This window comes from Petaurus breviceps, unplaced genomic scaffold (assembly GCF_028583685.1).
Source record: "Petaurus breviceps papuanus isolate PSGF00001 unplaced genomic scaffold, PetGlider_PUasm1.0 90881, whole genome shotgun sequence".
NCBI lineage: Eukaryota > Metazoa > Chordata > Mammalia > Diprotodontia > Petauridae > Petaurus > Petaurus breviceps.
This window is the reverse complement of record NW_027187369.1, coordinates 6,238,768-6,256,833: the sequence shown is the minus strand read 5'-3', so window position 1 is coordinate 6,256,833 and position 18,066 is coordinate 6,238,768. Positions and strand designations below refer to the sequence as shown.

General features: G+C 42.9%; 1 protein-coding gene across 3 annotated transcripts in view; it reads left to right on the top strand.

The window, feature by feature from the left end:
• SMARCA1 (SNF2 related chromatin remodeling ATPase 1) overlaps positions 1 to 18,066 on the top strand; it is a 114,449-nt gene that overhangs the window by 49,306 nt on the left and 47,077 nt on the right. For all 3 annotated transcript variants that reach the window (XM_069074042.1, XM_069074043.1, XM_069074041.1), the window contains exons 10-15: positions 4,135 to 4,244; positions 5,066 to 5,292; positions 5,894 to 6,015; positions 11,499 to 11,651; positions 15,438 to 15,570; positions 16,467 to 16,615. In XM_069074042.1, coding sequence (XP_068930143.1) covers positions 4,135 to 4,244; positions 5,066 to 5,292; positions 5,894 to 6,015; positions 11,499 to 11,651; positions 15,438 to 15,570; positions 16,467 to 16,615 — 894 coding nt within the window. The remainder of the gene's footprint in view (positions 1 to 4,134; positions 4,245 to 5,065; positions 5,293 to 5,893; positions 6,016 to 11,498; positions 11,652 to 15,437; positions 15,571 to 16,466; positions 16,616 to 18,066) is intronic.

Below are 18,066 nucleotides of genomic sequence, written 5' to 3'. Positions count from 1 at the left end.
CTCGTGTGACTTTTTGTTGCTTTCAAGTTAGCCTGTGCTCTGGACACCAGTCATCCGAGAACAGTTGAGGCAAAGAGGGTTGATTCATTGCCACAAAGTTAACCTGGAGGTGCATTCTCTGGAAGTCCCAGCTTCTCAGTTATATGTGTCCTTAGTAGCACTGGTAGCCTAACAGCCTGGTGTGGGCCCTGGCTCTAACATCTGGAGGTGCTGGGATTATTGTTGCCATGACAATGGGCACTGCTGAATGCCCCACGTGATGTCCTGAGCCTCATTATTCTGCCTTCAATAACTTCTTTGGCATGGAAGGCCTCACACATTCTCACTAATTCCTACTTATTGCCGATGTTCTATTAATAATAAGAAGAATTAGCATTTGTACTGTGCTTTAAGGCTTGCAAAGCACTTTACAAATGTCATCTCAGTTATTCTCCAGCATTACCATTCCTGTTTGTCCCTTTGGCCAGGCTAGATTTGTGCCGGTTTGGGCAGTGTCCATAACCTGTATGCTGTCATATGCATATATGCCCATAGTTGTATATATACTTATCAGTTTAGAGCAAGAAGGACCTCTAAGGCCATCTGGTTTAACTCCCTCACTTTATAGGGGAGGAAACTGAGACCCAGGGAGGGGGAATGACTTGCCAGGGTCACATATTGGCTCCCACATCTAGGGCTGGAAGAGACTTCAGGGACCATGTCATCCAGGGGTGTAGAACCTGCGGCTTCAAGATCACATGTGGCCTTCTAGGTATTTGGGTACCGCCTTTTCACTGAGTCCAAGTTTTACAGAACCAATCCTTTTATTTATTTATTTTTTTGGAGGGGGGAAGGTAGGGTAATTGGGGTTAAATGACTTGCCCAAGGTCACATGGCTAGTTTTGTGTTAAGTGGCTGAGGTCAGATTTGAACTCAGGTCCTCCTGACTTCAGGGCTGGTGCTTTATTCATTGCCACCACTTAGCTGCCCCCAATCCTTTTATTAAAGGGTTTTGTTCCGTGACATGGGACTAATGCGGAAGCATCTGTTGGCTCCCTCTGGTCCAGTGCTCCTTGGATAACTGGACAGTTGAGATGGCAAGGTGGGGCAGTGGATTGAGTGCTAGGTCTAGAGTCAGGATGATCTGAGTTCAAATCTTGCCTTAGGTGCTTCCTAGCTGTGTGACTCTAGACAAGTCACTTATCCTCTGTCTGCCTCAGCTATAAAATGGAGATAATAGGGGCGGCCAGGTAGCACAGCGAGTAAGAGCACTGGCTCTAGTGTTGAGAAGACCTGGAGATCGAATCCCGGGCTCAGACACTTAGCACCCACCCAGAAACACCTGGCCGTGTAACCTTGAGCAAGTTATTTAACCCCAATTGCTTAGGGGCGGCCAGGTGACTCAGCAAGTAAGAGCACCGGCTCCAGTGCTGGGACGACCTGGAGATCGAATCCCGGGCTCAGGTGCTCAGCACCACACCCAGAAATAACTGGCCGTGTAACCTTGAGCAAGTTACTTAACCCCGATTGCTTAAAATAAAAAAAAAATGGAGATAATATTGATAATAATAGCACCTACCTCTCAGCTTTAGTGAGGGTCAAATGAGAGAATATTTGTAAAGTGCTTGACACAGTATCTGGCATGTAGTAAGCATTTTATAAGTGTATGTTCTCTTCTTCTGTGCCTCAGTGTTCTTGTCTGTAAAATGGGAATAATAATGGTGCCCACCTCAACAGGGTTATGAGGATCAGATGAGATAATATATGTAAAACATTTTGCAAACCTTAAAGCAATATGTAAATGCCAGCTATTATTATGTCACTTGTTACTATTGTCGAATTGTTGATGAATACTTTTTCAGTGTTTAGAGGGCATTCCCCATTCATTTTAAACTCTCAGAAAATTCAGTCCAGGTTCCAGGTACTCCATGGGCCCACCTTTACTGGAAATCCCAGCTTATTAGCCCTTACTGATGTGTTTACTTTTCTTAGGCAGCCACAGGAAGTTATGATATTGAATGAAATAGGAAATAGGGTGAGAAGGATACAACAGTATATATAAGTATATAACAATAAGAAGAAGAATAGTAAGTAGTAAGAAGTGGAACATTCCCTTCAAAGACATCAATGATAAGAGTGGGCATGTGTAGGCAGAAAACATGAGTGGAGGGCCAGCTGCCACCTCTGATGCCTCAGGGCCAGAGAATACCTTTGTTGATCTCTGTCTCTGTTTCTCCCTGTTACCAGCTTTTTTTGCTTTGACTCTTCAGGACTACCTGTCACCTTATCCCAGCTCTGGTCTTCCGTGATGACGTGACTACAAAGCCTCTCCCTAATTAAAGCAGACTATATTTAGTCATAGTCAGAGACTACCCACCACATCTAATTAACAAAAGCAAGGCAGAATGCCCCCAAATGAAATTTCTTTTAACTCTTATGTTGGGGACTAGATAACAATCCTTTGTTCTAAACAGTGGCTAGACTTTGGTTTATACATCCCAAGGTACATGAAGGAACATGGCTGGTTTTCCTCCCACGATTGGCCTGCATTCCTCTATCTATTTTATAACAAATGTAAAGCACTTTGTAACTCTTAAGGGTCTCTTTGAGGGCTATTATTACTATTATCACTATTACTGTTAGTTTCTGGTTTTTCTGCCCTTGAAATGCTATTATAATCTGTTTCTCTCACACATATATTTTTCCATGATGAAATGGAAACTCTTGATCCCATTACATGGATGCATTTCCCTTATTTTTTTGTTCAAAAGTTACAGAACCTGGGGAGATCCTCATGATTTGTTTCAAGTCATGATTTAACATTGAAAAATTGGAACTAATAATTGGTACTGGTAACATTATGAACCTAAAGACCCGATGACCTATGGGACACCAACCCAAGTTCGCATATGGGCTTATTATTTCTTTTAGTGGTTCATGGGCAAGGTGATGGTGCTATACCCCCTCCTCATCACTTGTGAGAGAAGCCATTAACCATCTGTTTGGAGAAATGACAGCTCCCACATGTTTATACTCACTTGCTGGTGGTAAAAAGGCCAGGCTAGGAGTCAGGAGATTCTGCCTTCAGCCAGCTGTGTAATGTTTCTTTGGCCCTCTCTCTGACTTAGTTTCTTAATCTGTTAAGGTAGGATTAATAAAACTGGCACTACTCCTTCACAGGGGCTGTGAAGATAAAATGAGATTTTCTGTTTTCACAATAAGAGGTCGAAATTGTTTTATGAATGCCTGGTGGTGTTTGTTGTTATATTAATTGGATTAACAGTTTTATGGTCATTTCTACAAAGGCCTTAGGTATTTCATCTAGAGCAAGCAGGTCGTTTCTGACTTCTCTCACCCCCCATTCTTACCCAGGGTTACTAATACTCTTGGGGGATAGTCTTATTTCAGTCCAGACCTTTGGGATTTCTGAACCATTCAGATCACCCAGAGGAACCTCTGAACAAATTCACCCATTGGGGAGTTCTTTGACCTTTTCTGGCTATTTCATTTTTGGCATAGACCCCCAGGTAAGCTCAGGGTTTGATCAGTTCCCTGGGACCTACTGTGGTTTGGCATAGTTAATAATAATAGCTCACATTTCTTTGGGGGCTTCACTTATAGCAACCCTTTGAGATAGTTGGTATATAGAATATTACTGTCATGTAAGATAAGGGAGGCATTGCTTATCTGACATAGAGAAAAGCAAGGACTGAATGTCTAGCTAGCCAAGGTTTCCCAGTGCCAAGAGCTGTTCTTTCCACCATACTGCCCCCACTTAACCAACCAGTACTTAGCACCATGTCTCAAGATCTCCTTGGAGGCTTTCCAGCTGCAAATTCTTCAATAATGTGGGCCCAGGGCGACCTTCAGTCAATTTGTGCTATTTGGAATGGACATTGTGGTTTTGACACACTCATTTGGCCCATTGGTTCCAGATAGGTAAATCCCAGCAGTAAGATAGGAGGCTAGATACCCGTAGGGCATACCTAAACAATCTGTCTTGAGCTGCCCCCAAATTTGGAAAAGTTGGGTTTTTTTTCAGTTCACATGATGGCAAGGAAATTCAGAATTAGAATGTGGGTTAAAATCATGTAAGATATATAACTTGCGGTATTAAATGCCTTATAAACTTTCATGAAAAACTTCACTCTTTAGGTTTTAAAACCATTTTTGTTACGGCGTATAAAAGCTGAAGTAGAAAAGAGCCTACCTCCTAAAAAGGAAGTAAAAATTTACCTTGGCCTAAGTAAGATGCAAAGGGAATGGTAAGCTTTTTCATTTCATTGAATGTTCATGCTTGTCCAAGAGAATTTTGTTTCTTTGAACTTGACCTGGTAGCATTTTGATTTTGTTTTTATTTGGTAACTTACATTTTATGTTCTGTTTTGGGGAGTAAAATCATTTCAGATTTAAAGTTTTTAAAATAAGCTTAACATGAAGTTTTCTTATTAAGGTTGAAGAAAACTGATTGTGCATATTACGTAAGTGGATGATGAGATATGATTAGCCATGTGTAAGTAAAGAGGAAATTGAGACGAAGTCTTAATGAAGCACAGGCCGGACAAGTCAGCGATCTATTAATGGCATTAAGAAAAGAACAGAATCTCACTCACTTTAATGAGAGTATTACAGAAGCCCTGAGGAGCCTTTGTGGTTGTTGTCAATCAGGTCTTTAACCCCCTTTTGACTTGTGCAAAAAGGTTGAGAGAAGAAATTGTTTACAGGATTGGAAATGACCTCTGAAGGACCATCAGAGGGTGATTAGTTCAAACATGGGAAGCCAAGACTGGGAAGTATGAGAAAAAACATTTTACAGCACATAGTTACCAATGGATCTCCATTATCATTGATGTCTAAAGCAAGGAGAAATCGGTGTCAATGAAAGAAAAATAGTTTAAATGTTCAAATCCGTACTTTTTCCCCATAACTTTTCTTTGCACTTTTTTTCCTGATTGAATTTAATCTTGCTAGAAATCTCATTATTTTAAAATGGGAATTTAAAATAGCTACCAAGAGAATATTGCATTATGGTATTAGTGAATTTTTTACTAAATCATTTAATTATATCATACTTCTAAAATTGCAGGTACACACGGATCCTGATGAAAGATATTGATATTTTAAATTCAGCTGGAAAGATGGATAAAATGCGGCTGCTGAATATTCTCATGCAGTTGCGAAAGTGTTGTAATCATCCCTACCTGTTTGATGGGGCTGAACCTGGCCCACCATATACAACTGACACCCATCTTGTCAATAACAGTGGAAAAATGGTTGCTCTGGATAAACTCTTGTCAAAACTCAAAGAACAGGGTGAGAAAAACAAAGCAGAATTTTGATTTTCCTCCACAAATGTGTGTGAACCTTTTGTGTAAGATTAACATTGCCCAGGGGGTGGCTATTTGGCACAGTGAATAGAGCACTGGAGTCAGGAGGACCTGAGTTCAAATCCAGCCACAGACACTTAACATTTAATAGCCATGTGACCTTGGGCAAGTCACTTAACCCCAATTGCTCTGCCCTCCCCCCTCCAATAAAAAAGCAAAAAAAAAAATTATAAGGGGCAGCTAGGTGGTGCAATGAATAGAGCACTGGCCCTGGAATCAGGAGGACCTGAGTTCAAATTCAGTGGCAGACACTTAACATGTACTAGCCCTGTGACCATGGGCAAGTCACTTAACCTCAATTGCCCTGCCTTCCCTCCTCCCAAAAGAAAAAAAAAAAGAATAACATTGCCCAGTTTTGAGTCTTCCTGGTCCCTGGAATAGTTAATGAATTAAAAACGCTGATGTGTATTTTTCAATGGGATGTTGAGCACCTTTAAATGCATACAGCTTGTCATGTGGCATGTTATGTTCTGATTTTGAAACGACCTTTTCAATCTTACATGCTTTTATTTTGTGAACATGTTTAGGGTCAAGAGTCCTCATTTTTAGCCAGATGACACGATTGTTGGACATCCTGGAGGATTATTGTATGTGGAGGGGTTATGAGTACTGTCGGCTGGATGGCCAGACGCCTCACGAGGAAAGGGAGGTGAGAAAGGTTAAGCAGCTGTCCACCATGACAGTTCCATCAAGCACTGTGTTTTTCCTTTGTGTTTTCCACTTTTAAGTAGTTTTCCATTTAGGATGGTGTTGTTTTTGCTGGGAACATTTAATCCTGTACTGCTCCAGGACTTAAGGTGGTGTTGTGGACACAGCGCTTGGGATCTGGGTGACCTGGGAGACCTGGGTTCTGCTCCTGCTTCTGCCACTAATTTGCTGTGTGAACTTCTCTTCTCCAGTCTTATTTCCCCATTTCTATAGGGAAGGTACCCTCTTAAGGTCCCTTCTAGCTCTGACATTTTTTTACTTCACTGTTTGTTTGCATCTTAACTTCTGATGGCTGTAGTTTATCTACCCCTAGGTCAGTTGCCTTCCTTTCTCAAGGAGTTCAGCATATGGAACACCACCTTCTTCTCCTCCCTAGCTTTTGCCCTTAAGATGGATTAAAGCCCTAAGGGGCTTTAATATCTATGTGAATGGTCCCTTAAACTCCCATTTTCCTCAGCTTCCTTATGCCTGTGACCTTCTCCTTCAGTTCAACTCAGTCATGCTCAGGGAGGACCATATCCTGAATTTTGCCATAACCCACTTCCCTAATTAGAAACACTGACATTCCTTTCTCTGACAATGGCTTCCTATCTCTCCATCTCTCTTTTCTTCATCCCTCCTATACCTGTCCTTTGTTCTCATCAGGACCTCCCCCCTACTTTTTCAGGCCATCACTTCTGCTCTGATGTCGCTTATTGTCCTTTCCACCTCAACCCAGTCATTTCAATTCTCTGTTCTTGCATCCCTTCCCTGCTCTCCTGCTTGGGCTTTATTTATCCTCAGCCATGGATTCTTCTCACTACCCTTTTCCTCTCTGCCTCCTCATGAGCCACTGAAGAAACCAGAGGAAATGTCATAGCTATCATTCAGCCTCAACTGGGTCCTCATTGGAACATGGAGCCTTTGGTTCCTCTAGAATTGACTCTGTCTCACTCTCCATAGAAGCTATTTTATCCCTTCTCTTCCCTCTTCAGGCTCCACACATCTCCTCCTCTCTTTCAGGTCAGGACCTTGCCTCTTACTTAGAGAAAACAGAGGATTTCAATGGGAGTTCTCCCATTTTCTTCATTTCAGAGCCCCTTGACATTATCTCTCCCTCTTTCCTCCTTTCCTCAAGTCCTTGAAAAAGCCCAACTGTCTGTGTACTCCATCCTATCCCTTCCTGTTTTCTCAAGCACACCACACCCTCAGTTGGCTCACTGTCTTGAATCTTCACCCTCTCCCTATCTACTGGTTCCTTCTCTATTGCCTTCAAGCATGCCCAGGTCAACTTCATCCTTAAAACCCCCCTCCACTGGCCCAGCCCATCCCTTCAAGCTAGCCCACATCTCTCCTTCCTTTCTCAGCTAAACCTTACTCTCCCCCTACTCAATGCCCCATCCCTCCTCAACCCTTTGTAGTCTGATGCAATCTACATTATCCTGCAGTTGAAGCTGCTCTTTCCAAAATTGTTGGCAGGAAAGTGCTTTGTAGGGTGCTACACAGATGTCTCAGAGGTAGTGTTGTACAGTGGATGGGGAGCTGGCCTCTGAGCTGGGGAGACTGGGTTCAGGTGTTGCCTTTGACACATTGGCTGCATGACCCTGGGTAAGTCACTCAACCTCTCAGTGTTCCAAGGCATTTCTCTATGATTGTAAGTTCAAAGAAAATGCCAACCTGCATTGGGAGAGGGAATGTCCTTATCTAGAAGTTACCCATATTAATGAATTCCCATCCTGTAATGGAAATGCAGGTTTAAAAATCTTCCCTGCCCCTAGGCTAAAGTGCACCTGGAGTCTGGGGTGGGAGGCTTGTTTTTCAGTAGATACTTTTTGATTGGCCAGTGAGTCCAAAAGTTTGTTACATTCTCTGAGGCAGGAGAAGGCTATATAAGCCCTGATGTGTAGCTTTGTTTTGGGACTCACTTTGAGAAGTGTTCTGTGATTTGATCTGAATTCTGGGAAGCGGTTGTTGAGAGTCCCCCGGCTTTGAAAAACCCAGAATGTGGAAACCCAGATGTTGACTAGGTATGGATGTAATGGTTGGACAGTTTGGAAATCTGTCTACTTGATGTTTCTGTCTTGATAATTCAGCCACAGGAAAAGATAAGAACTGAGCAGCAAAGCAGGGGCACTGAGTGTGTTTCCTGGCTGCTTCCCACAGTTTGGGACCCTGGGGGAGGATGGACTTGTGACTATGATGGGTGGGATGAAGTGCCTTGGATCCCCAGGGACCCCACCTTGTTGGTTTTGTTGCCCAGCCCCCTCTCTGTACCTGGAAGCAGGGGCTGGAACTGTGTGAGGGGAAGGATACTGCTCCCCCCCCTCCAGAGAACTTTATTTGAACTCTTGTTTTGAATTGAGATGATAATGCTATGTACTTTGTGTTTGTTTAAGGGCCAGTAGCCACTTTGGTAACTTTAGTTCTGTACTTTGAAAATGTGACCTAAGAAATGTTCAGTGCTAATTCAAAAGTAAATTGTCTGTGCTATGGGCATGAAAGATATTGGGGCCGAATGTAATGGAAATGCAGGTTTAAAGATCTTCCCTGCCCCTAGGCTAAAGTGCACCTGGAGTCTGGGGTGGGAGGCTTGTTTTTCAGTAGATACTTTTTAATTGGCCAGTGGGTCCAAAAGTTTGTTACATTCTCTGTGCCAGGAGAAGGCTATATAAGCCCTGATGTGTAGCTTTGTTTTGGGACTCACTTTGAGAAGTGTTCTGTGATTTGATCTGAATTCTGGGAAGCGGTTGTTGAGAGTCCCCCGGCTTTGAAAAACCCAGAATGTGGAAACCCAGATGTTGACTGGGTATGGATGTAATGGTTGGACAGTTTGGAAATCTGTCTACTTGATGTTTCTGTCTTGATAATTATGCCTGTATACTTTGAGGTTCAGGGTGCTGACCTTTTCTCCTGAACAAGGTAAATCATTCAGCTGAAACTTCCTTCCTCTTCAAAGTTACCAATGATCTCTTCTTACATACCTGGAATTTTTTCCTTCCTTATTTCTGAGTCCTGGCTTTCTTCAAATTCCAGCTAAAATCCCACCTTCCACAGGAAGTTTTCCCCCATCCCTCTTAATTTCAACACTTTCCTTTTGTTGATTATCTCAAATTTACCCTCTGTGTAGCTTGTTTGTACACAGTTACTTGGGGCAGCTAGGTGGCACAGTGGATAGAGTGTTGGACCTGGAGTCAGGAGGACTGGAGTGCAAAATTGGCCTCAGACACTTACTAGCTGTGTGACCCTGGGCAAGTCACTTAACCTTGTTTGCCTCAGTTCCTCATCTGTAAAATGAGCTGGGAAAGGAAATTGCAAACCAGTCCAGTATCTTTGCCAAGAAAACCTTAAATGGGGTCACAGTCATATATGATTGAACAATGACTGAAAAACAACATATATGGTTGCTTGCATGTTGTCTCCCCCATTAGACTGTGAGCTCCCTGAGAACAGGGACTATTTTTTTACCTTTCTTTGTATCACCAGTGCTTAGCACAATGCCTCCTACATATTAGGCATTTCATAAGTGTTAATTGACTGACTAAAACGTCCATACCATTTGACTCAGAGATTCTTCTTCTAGGCATATAATCCAAGGAGGGCACTGACAAAAAGAAAGGCACTATATTGTAATGAGAGTGTAAATTTTACACTGAGGACGCTTGGGGTGCTTGCTGCTACACATCCCTAGAGAAATGTTTACTGTCACTAAATTCCATATGCTGTGCCTGAATTCTAGCTCTGCAATTGTCCTTTTTGTTGCCATTATTCTGAAAAAATTCCTAGTTGAGTCTCTGATTGTCTTCTGCTTTGACTGGCACAGCCTTCCTTTAATTTCACTCCTCACCTCTATGTGGACCTTCTGCATGTCTTAATGACTTCATCAGTGAACCATCTTTTCTGTCTATAACTTTGATTAGGCTTTAATTTTCTTTTTAAAAAAGGTCATTTTGGGCGGCTAGGTGGCACAGTGAGTATAGCACCGGCCCCAGAGTCAGGAGGACCCCAGTTCGGTTCCTGCCTCAGACACTTAAAACACACACACACAAAAACAACTAGCTATAACCTTGGCAAGTTACTTAACCCCAGTTGCCCTCCAAAAGTAAAAAAAAGCTCATTTTTATTATTGAGATGCAGTTTGGCATATTGGATAGAATGCTGAGTTTAGATTAGGAAGAGCCAGGTTGAAAACCTCCTCTGGTGATCCTTCCTAGTTGTGTGACCTTGGGTAGCTCACTGAATCTGTGAAACTGTGCCCCAGGCCTTTCTCACTGATTATCCCAAGGTCTGACTAGAGTTTCCCAAGCTGATAAAAATCACCCATCCTTCATGTTCTTTCACCAATATTTTATTGTGGCTTATAATAGCCCCTTCCTAATTACTCCCCCCACCCTATAGAATCCTCTTTTTAAAAAAGACAGTGGAGATCCCAAGGCTTCTGTTTCTTTATCACTGACCGCTTGGGACCAAGATTAGCTGTGACCTTGGTGGCTAGTCTCTCCACTAAAAGGCCTAAGGCACTTGTTCCATTCTTATCTCTTAACCTCCGGCAGTAGGCTCCGAGGGAAGCCTCCTCCCCTCTTCCTTTATCTATTCTAAATATTCCCAGCTGCTGGAGCTTCTATCTTCTTATCTTTTTTTCTTCTTCAAATTGCAAGTATACATTTTCTTTCTTCCCCTGCCCTTGATTTAAAAGACAGAAAGAAAACCCCCAACTGTTATGACAACATAGGCAAACAAAATGAAGTTTCCACACTGGTCCATGTCGCATTCTTGCATCTTGAGCCCATCAGCTTTCTATCAGGTGGTGGGCAGCTCTATAGACCATCAAGTTAAATCTTGGTTCTTCTGTGTCCCTATATAAAACACCTTGTCTTGACCAACTCTAGTTTCATCCCCCTTTTCAGTGGGAGAACCAAATTCTAAAATGATACTTCTTTTATTTCCCAGCTGCTAACATGCAGGATTGAAGTTTCTGCCATTCTTTCCCTTCCCCCAGGTTGGCTTCTCCTCTCCTTGGGCCCACATTTAGTTCTTCTGCAACACCATACCGACGTGGTATAGGCAGAACGACAATTTAGTATTTATTCATCTCAAGCTGTCTGTATATCTTCTTTTTGTGAAGTTACCTCTAATGATGTGTATGCTTCTGGAGCAGGGGTTCTCAACCTGGGATCTGTGAATGTTGGTGGGAACAAAGGACATTTTTATTTATTATCTTAGGTATTTCATTTAGTGAATTTAAAAACAGTGTTCTGAGAAGGGGCCATTGGCATCGACGTGCTGCTGGAGAGGTCCATGACCCCCAAAAGGCTAAGATTCCCCATCCTAAAAATGAGGACTGATGTCTCTGTGATTTGCTTTCTATGGTCTCACATGCAGTATAGTATGTAGAAACACATCCTGCCTCCAAATGTGAAGCCATCTTTTTCTTCTTTTTATTCAAAGGAAGCTATCGATACCTTTAATGCCCCTAACAGCACCAAATTCATTTTTATGCTGAGTACAAGGGCCGGAGGTCTTGGAATTAATTTGGCGACTGCAGATGTGGTTATATTATATGATTCAGACTGGAATCCACAGGTTGATCTGCAAGCTATGGTAAGTCATCTTGAAATGGCTCTGTACATTTGGGCTCAGTGGTCCAGGTTGTAATGTGGTTCCCAATGCTCTGCGGTAGTCTGAATTACAAGTAGGAATGTGTTAGTAAATGTTTAACTATTGACTTTCCAAAAAAACCCAAAAAAGCAGTTCACATGAACACACTTTAAGGGTTAATTTTCATTATCAACATTTTCTCTCTGACTTTTTCAAGTCTGGATAATCAACAAAATACCAGCTCAAGCCCCGATTTGGAACCTTTGCTGATTTCTGAGGAAGAAGTGATCACAGTGAAAATTGAACAGTCCTCTGGGTTTAAGCTGGCTCTTCCACACCCCTGGATGTGAGGCAGGGGAACTGTTTTGGATTATGGTCAACTCCTAATTACCCACGTGTGAACAATCTGCTTGTGACATTACCCGCTCACTGTTCATTTTGTCATTTTATGTTCATTAACGCCAGCCTCGCTGTGCAGCACCGTCCCAGGCCTCTTCTCGTCTCTGCCCAGCTGCCATGTCCTCAGGAAATGAAGATATTTATTATGGTTGGCAGGGGGCTGGAGAGGGCGGAGGACTCAGGAAGAGGCTTTCACTCACTGGTCTTAAACCACTGAAGTTTGGTGGTCTCAATTCATCCTTCTGGGATGTAGGGCGAGTATTACACATTTGATTCTGAGTTCCTAGGACTTAGAGATCTATTGTAGAAAGATAAATGAATTTGAAGTCAGAGGACCTGGGTTCAAATCACAATTTTGCCATTTACTACACTGATCATGGGCAAGTCATTTCCCCTCCCTGTGCCTCAGTTTCCCCTTCTGTAAAGCATGGAGTGGTAGACTTAATGGCTTCTGAGGTCCATCTAGTAGTCTCTCTTCTGGGTGAAGCCCTCCTATTGTTAACCCTATCCAGAGGCTCCCTGAATCTTGCACCTTTTCTAAGCCTTTGGCCCAAGTGGGTCAGTCCCCTGGTTTCTCAAGGCAAAGGAGTGCAAATATTTTTGGCTGTTTTCTACTTTGCCCATTCTCCCGCCTTTTGTCTGCATTTGTTTCTTTGTTTGTAACTGGCATTATCCAACATCCCCCATATCTTTCATTGGCAAGGCAGGCCACTGTTTTCCTTTGAGGGACTGCATTCTTTTTTGATTGCGTAGGTCATTACTGGCTGGCTCTCTACCTTGTTCCTTTTCTACTCAAATCAATTAGCTGTTTTTAGGAAGGATTTGACTAGAGCGCTTCCTGGCTTAGTTATTCAGGGCCCTGAGTTTGTTGAAGAACGTGGGTGGGGGGAGGAGGAGAAGAAGAAAAACAGGGGGAGGAGGAAGAGGGAAGGCCTTCTTTGGGACTGCTGGAGGTGGTTTAGAATGGACTGTCCCCTGGTAGGTCCTGAAAACAGATTGGGGGCACATCTGGCACCAGTTTTCTAGACCATATGCCTTATGGTCCAAGGCCCCCAGCATTAGATTAAAGGAAAGGTATTTTTTTGAAGCTAAAAAATGCCTCCCCAAATAATCCTGGGTATTCCACAAATAGGACAGTTAAGAACTGACCATCATTTTAGAACTGAAATTATACATTATATCACTTGAATAAAAAAGTGTGAAAATGGGAGAAAAGTGAATGTTTTGAATATGAAAACACAGCTGGTTTACCCCTCTAATGTCTAACAGGTTTGTAAAAGATCCCCAGTAGTGAAGTCTGTCAATTTATTGATTTTTTTTTAAATCAACCTGTTAATGCATATCAGTATGCCTAAAATTAGATCTGGGAGGGAGCTCAAGCCATCTCGTCCAATCCCCTCATTTTACAGGGGTGGAAACTGAGACCTAGGAAGAGGAAAAGACTTGTCCAAGGTCACACAGCTCATTGGGAATTAGAATTGTGGTGAACTCTGTTAGAGATCAAAGGAAGTCGACAGTGTGGCCAAAGACAAGACCTCTGGAGTAGGAATAAGCACAGATTTGGGGTTTGAATTCCAGTTCTGATTCTCAGTAGCTGTGTGACTGGGCAAGTCACTTAAGCCTCAGTTTGCTCATCTGTTAAATGGGCATGATAATCCACACCCAGTTTCCACACTTCTACATAGTGCCAAAACCTCTTCTTCCTGCCTCCCAGCCTCTGTGGTAGATTCATAGGAGGATGTAGCCTGGAGTTGAGACCTGAATAAATGCTCAGTGTCTTATTGATGGATGGGAAAGTCCTGGATAAATTGTGATCTGCCTTACTGGAGAGATTTCCACACCTGATAGACCCTAGAGTATCCAGAGAGCCAAGTCAAGTCCTTATGCTAGATTCTAATCTCCCAGTTGTGTTGTGTTGAAGTGTTACCAGTGAACTGTAATCTAGTCTCCCAATATCTTTCCTTCCCCATAGGATTAGGGTTTATAAAGAAGATACCGTGTTGGTGCTTTGTTATTGTACTTTTTAAAAGTGTTGTCCAGAAATAGAGCTGCTTCTGTGCCTTGATCATCCCAATAGCTAGTATTTCTGTATAGGGTTTGCAGCTTTATCTGTGTTTATCTCCATTTGGTGTTTCATTTTTCTCTTGGGGCACCCCCCCTCTTTTCCCTTTAAGCTGCCTGCTTCTGTAGCTGGGGAATTGAAAAAGCCCTTTAAAGGTCAGCTACTCAGAGATCTCTGATAAGGTGTGTGTCCTTTGCTTTTGTCCGGAGGACTGCATCTTAAAGGGCACAACCCCTCATAATCATCTCACTTTACAGAACAGTTAAGCCCTCATTGCCCCTGTCTCTCCTCTCCCTCTGGGTTCAAATTACACTAAAAATTCTCCCTTAGGTAAACAGCAGGCCTCTGGCTTTGGCTCTGTGCATGTATTTTTGCTATTTTTGTTGAAAGTCCACCTGCTTTGTTACTGGCTTTTGTAATTCATTATGAGTGGGAAAGTACCTTTACCTGTAATTAGTTATCTGGCACCTAAGTACCCTCCCTCAGCCTCCTCTGTTGGAGCCTTTGCCATTTTTCTTTCCTGATTTCTTTATCTCTAGGAAAGTATTTCCAGGTATTTCTCTTCTCCCTACCTAGAATCTGCCTCCATGAATGGGGAGCCTTGTGGGTATAGGCAGCAGACACTTACCAAGCATAGGCAATCAGCCCACCAAAAGTACTTATTAAGAATTTACTGTATGCCAGGCACTGTGCCTTTAAGCACTGTGGATAAAGAGCAAAAGCGAACACAGGAACACAGCCCCTGCTCTCAGGAAGCTTATGTTCTGATGGGGGAGGCAGCATGTTTGTAAGTCAGTACAGACAAGTTAATTGGGAACGGTGCTTTGCTATGGCAGATGCCAGAAATGGCTTTCCAGTGGAAGATGGAGTTTTGGCTGTGGCTTGCCAGGAATCCAGGGATTCTGGGAAACTCAAGTCAGGAGGGAGAGCATTCCAGACATGGGGCACAGCCAGTACAGAGCCTGGGAGACTAGAGATAGTCATGTGTGAGGAACAGCGAGGAGGGTTAGTGTGTGTGACTCACTAGCAGAGTACGTGGAGGGGCAGTATTGTGTAAAGATGTTGAAGAACTAGAAAGGGGGGGGGGCAGATAGAAAGCTTTCACTGCCAAACAGGAGTTTACATTTGATCCTAGAGGTAATAGGGAGTCATTGAAATTTATTGAGGGGGGAAAGGGGTGAGAATGGGGGAGTGACATATTCAGCCCTGTGCTTTTAGGAATCATTCTTTGGCAGCTGAGTAGAGGGTGCATTGGCATAGAGAGAGACTTAAGACAAGGAATTGGATCAAGAATCCCTGGTAACATCCATTTGGTTTATTTCCCCCAGGATCGAGCTCATCGTATTGGGCAGAAGAAGCCAGTACGGGTATTCCGACTTATTACTGACAATACTGTGGAGGACAGAATTGTAGAAAGAGCAGAGATCAAATTGAGGCTTGACTCCATTGTCATACAGCAAGGTATCCAATGCTTGTCCATAATATTCATAAATATGTGTGTATGTATATACATATATGTGTATAAATGTCCATATGCTTCCTTAGTTCTTGAAAAATTTATTTGTGCCTCGAAAGGCCTCTGCTTTTAAGATATCTTTTTTGCTAAGATTGGTCAGGGCTCAAAATAGAGGGATGGTTTTAGTAATGAGAAAAAAGGATCTTCCTTGAAAACATAATTATTTTAAAGCTGTCTTATCTGCCTATGACATTTAATATGCAGCTTGTGTATCCGAACCTCAGCTAACCTGATATTGGTTTATTTATAATAGCATGTAATTTGGAACACCTGGTATCCAGGGGACAAAACGTTCTGTTGTTTTTTCTGCAAACAGTTATAAGGGAGTGCCTGCTCTCAGAGGAAAATCTGAACCCCCTAAATGATGCCACTCTAGGTTTTAAAAGAATTCTAGACAAAGAATGTAATGCCAGAGTGGAAAACGGGCCACAGGAGAGGCTTCAGAAGAGATAGCTTTGAGGAAGCATTAAAGCTTACCAACTTTCTAAACTTCTGAAACTCTACTCGTGATGTAAATGTGATCGTATTTGATTACGAGGTGGAACGTAGGTGGATAGAGGGTTCTCTTTGAAGAGAGAGAAGAACTGTGTTCAAGTCCTATCGATAATACGTCCCAGCTTTGTGAGTGTGGGTAAGTCACTTTAGCCTTGTGGTGCTTCCGGTGACTCTTGGAGTCTGGAAATAACTCTTGTTTGATGCAGATACAAGGAGTTTTCGTACAGTGAATTCTCCAAAATGAAGAAATAGGTCAGCACCAAAGAAACAGCTGCACGAGCACTTTCTTATGTGGGCTTTGTAGCACAATCCATTTAAAGACCCCAATATTTACTTTTGCTATTAGGTAGGCTCATTGATCAACAGTCTAACAAGTTGGCAAAAGATGAGATGCTTCAGATGATACGTCACGGAGCCACACATGTTTTTGCTTCCAAAGAAAGTGAGCTGACAGAGGAAGACATTACAACTATTTTAGAGAGAGGGGAAAAGAAGGTCAGTTAAAGGAGGACTTCCAAATGGAACTTTGCATCTTGATTATGTTCATTTTATGTTTATTATGAAAGTTTGGTGTTTGTTTTAGTCAGGGGCAATTTGCTGTTGCTTTTTGTGGGAGGGCATAAAAGCTCAACATGGTTGTTGAAAAAAATTGGAAATTGGTGTACTTCAAAGCCAATTCCCTGTTGTTATTTACGTGTTTGAGGGCTGGCCCCTGCTACTGGGGGAGCCCAAGGCTGGTAGATTGCTTGAACTCTGGAGTTCTGGGTGGCAGTAGGGTTTCTAAAGCCCATTAGGCCTCTGGCCTGAGCCTTGCCACCAGTATGGTGGGCCCCTGGGAGCTGGGGCCAGCAGGCTGCCCAAGGAGAGAGGGGAGCCAGTGTATGTTGGGAAATGGAGTGGGTCAAAGCTTCATTGGGTTCAACCATCAATGCCTGCTTTGTGTCCAACCAGGGTGATAGAGGAAAATTTCATCTCCACTGAAAATGGAAAAAAAAATATTTCAGGACAACAGCTTCAAGCACAATTTTATTGATCCCTTTTCTTTTTATACCCCAGCTGTTGCCTATTTTCCTAGTGTTCCCTCTGGACTTGGCCCATGTGTGTATTCATCTGGACGTTACTGTTGAAATGGCTGAGGATGTTCACATTAGCCTAATTTCTACTAGTCTGCATTCCAGTATTTCCACTAGTCAGTGTTAAGGAGTCATTCCAGCAGTGGTTTGTGTTTCTTAGTTTATTGAATACTGCACTGCCAGGTTTGATTGCATCAACTTTTTAAAAAGCTGTCTGAGGCACTGGATTTGAAGTTACTCATTATTGATCTATTGGAATACTTTGAATTTACAGAATCTCCAAGATAGTTCCCACCTAAGTCCTAATTGCCTAGACCAGGGGTGGAAAACCTGTGGCCTCCAGGCTACATGTGGCCCTCTAGATCCTCAAGTACAGTCCTTTGCCTGAATCCAAACTTGTGGCCTCAAGACTGCAGGTCCCCCACCCCTGGCCTAGACCACACAGGGCGGTCCATTTCACTTTGGGCTAGTACTAGTTATTTTTAGAACAAATATTTTCCCCCAATAAGGGGAGTGGAACCACCACACATCCCCCAGACTTGGATGTGTTTCTAGAGGAAACAGGAGGGGTACTAGAGAAAGCAAAGATGGCAAAAGCAGTTAAGGTAGAGCAGGTATACACAGAGGAGATCTGTCTTGGCAGTGTGCCTACTTGGAGGGCATTGAGAGATTACCTCTAAAGGTATCAGAAGGAAGGGATGGGATGGTACCTGGCTGAAGATGTTGAGAATATTGGGTAGCCCAACCCTTGCCCCCTTTACTTCTGGTCCTCCTTTTGGCTCAGGCAGACCCTTCCACAGAAATCTCAGTCACTGGGTTCATCCCTCCCAAATCTCAGCCATATCCCAGAGCAGATTTGCTTGTTGAATTTTA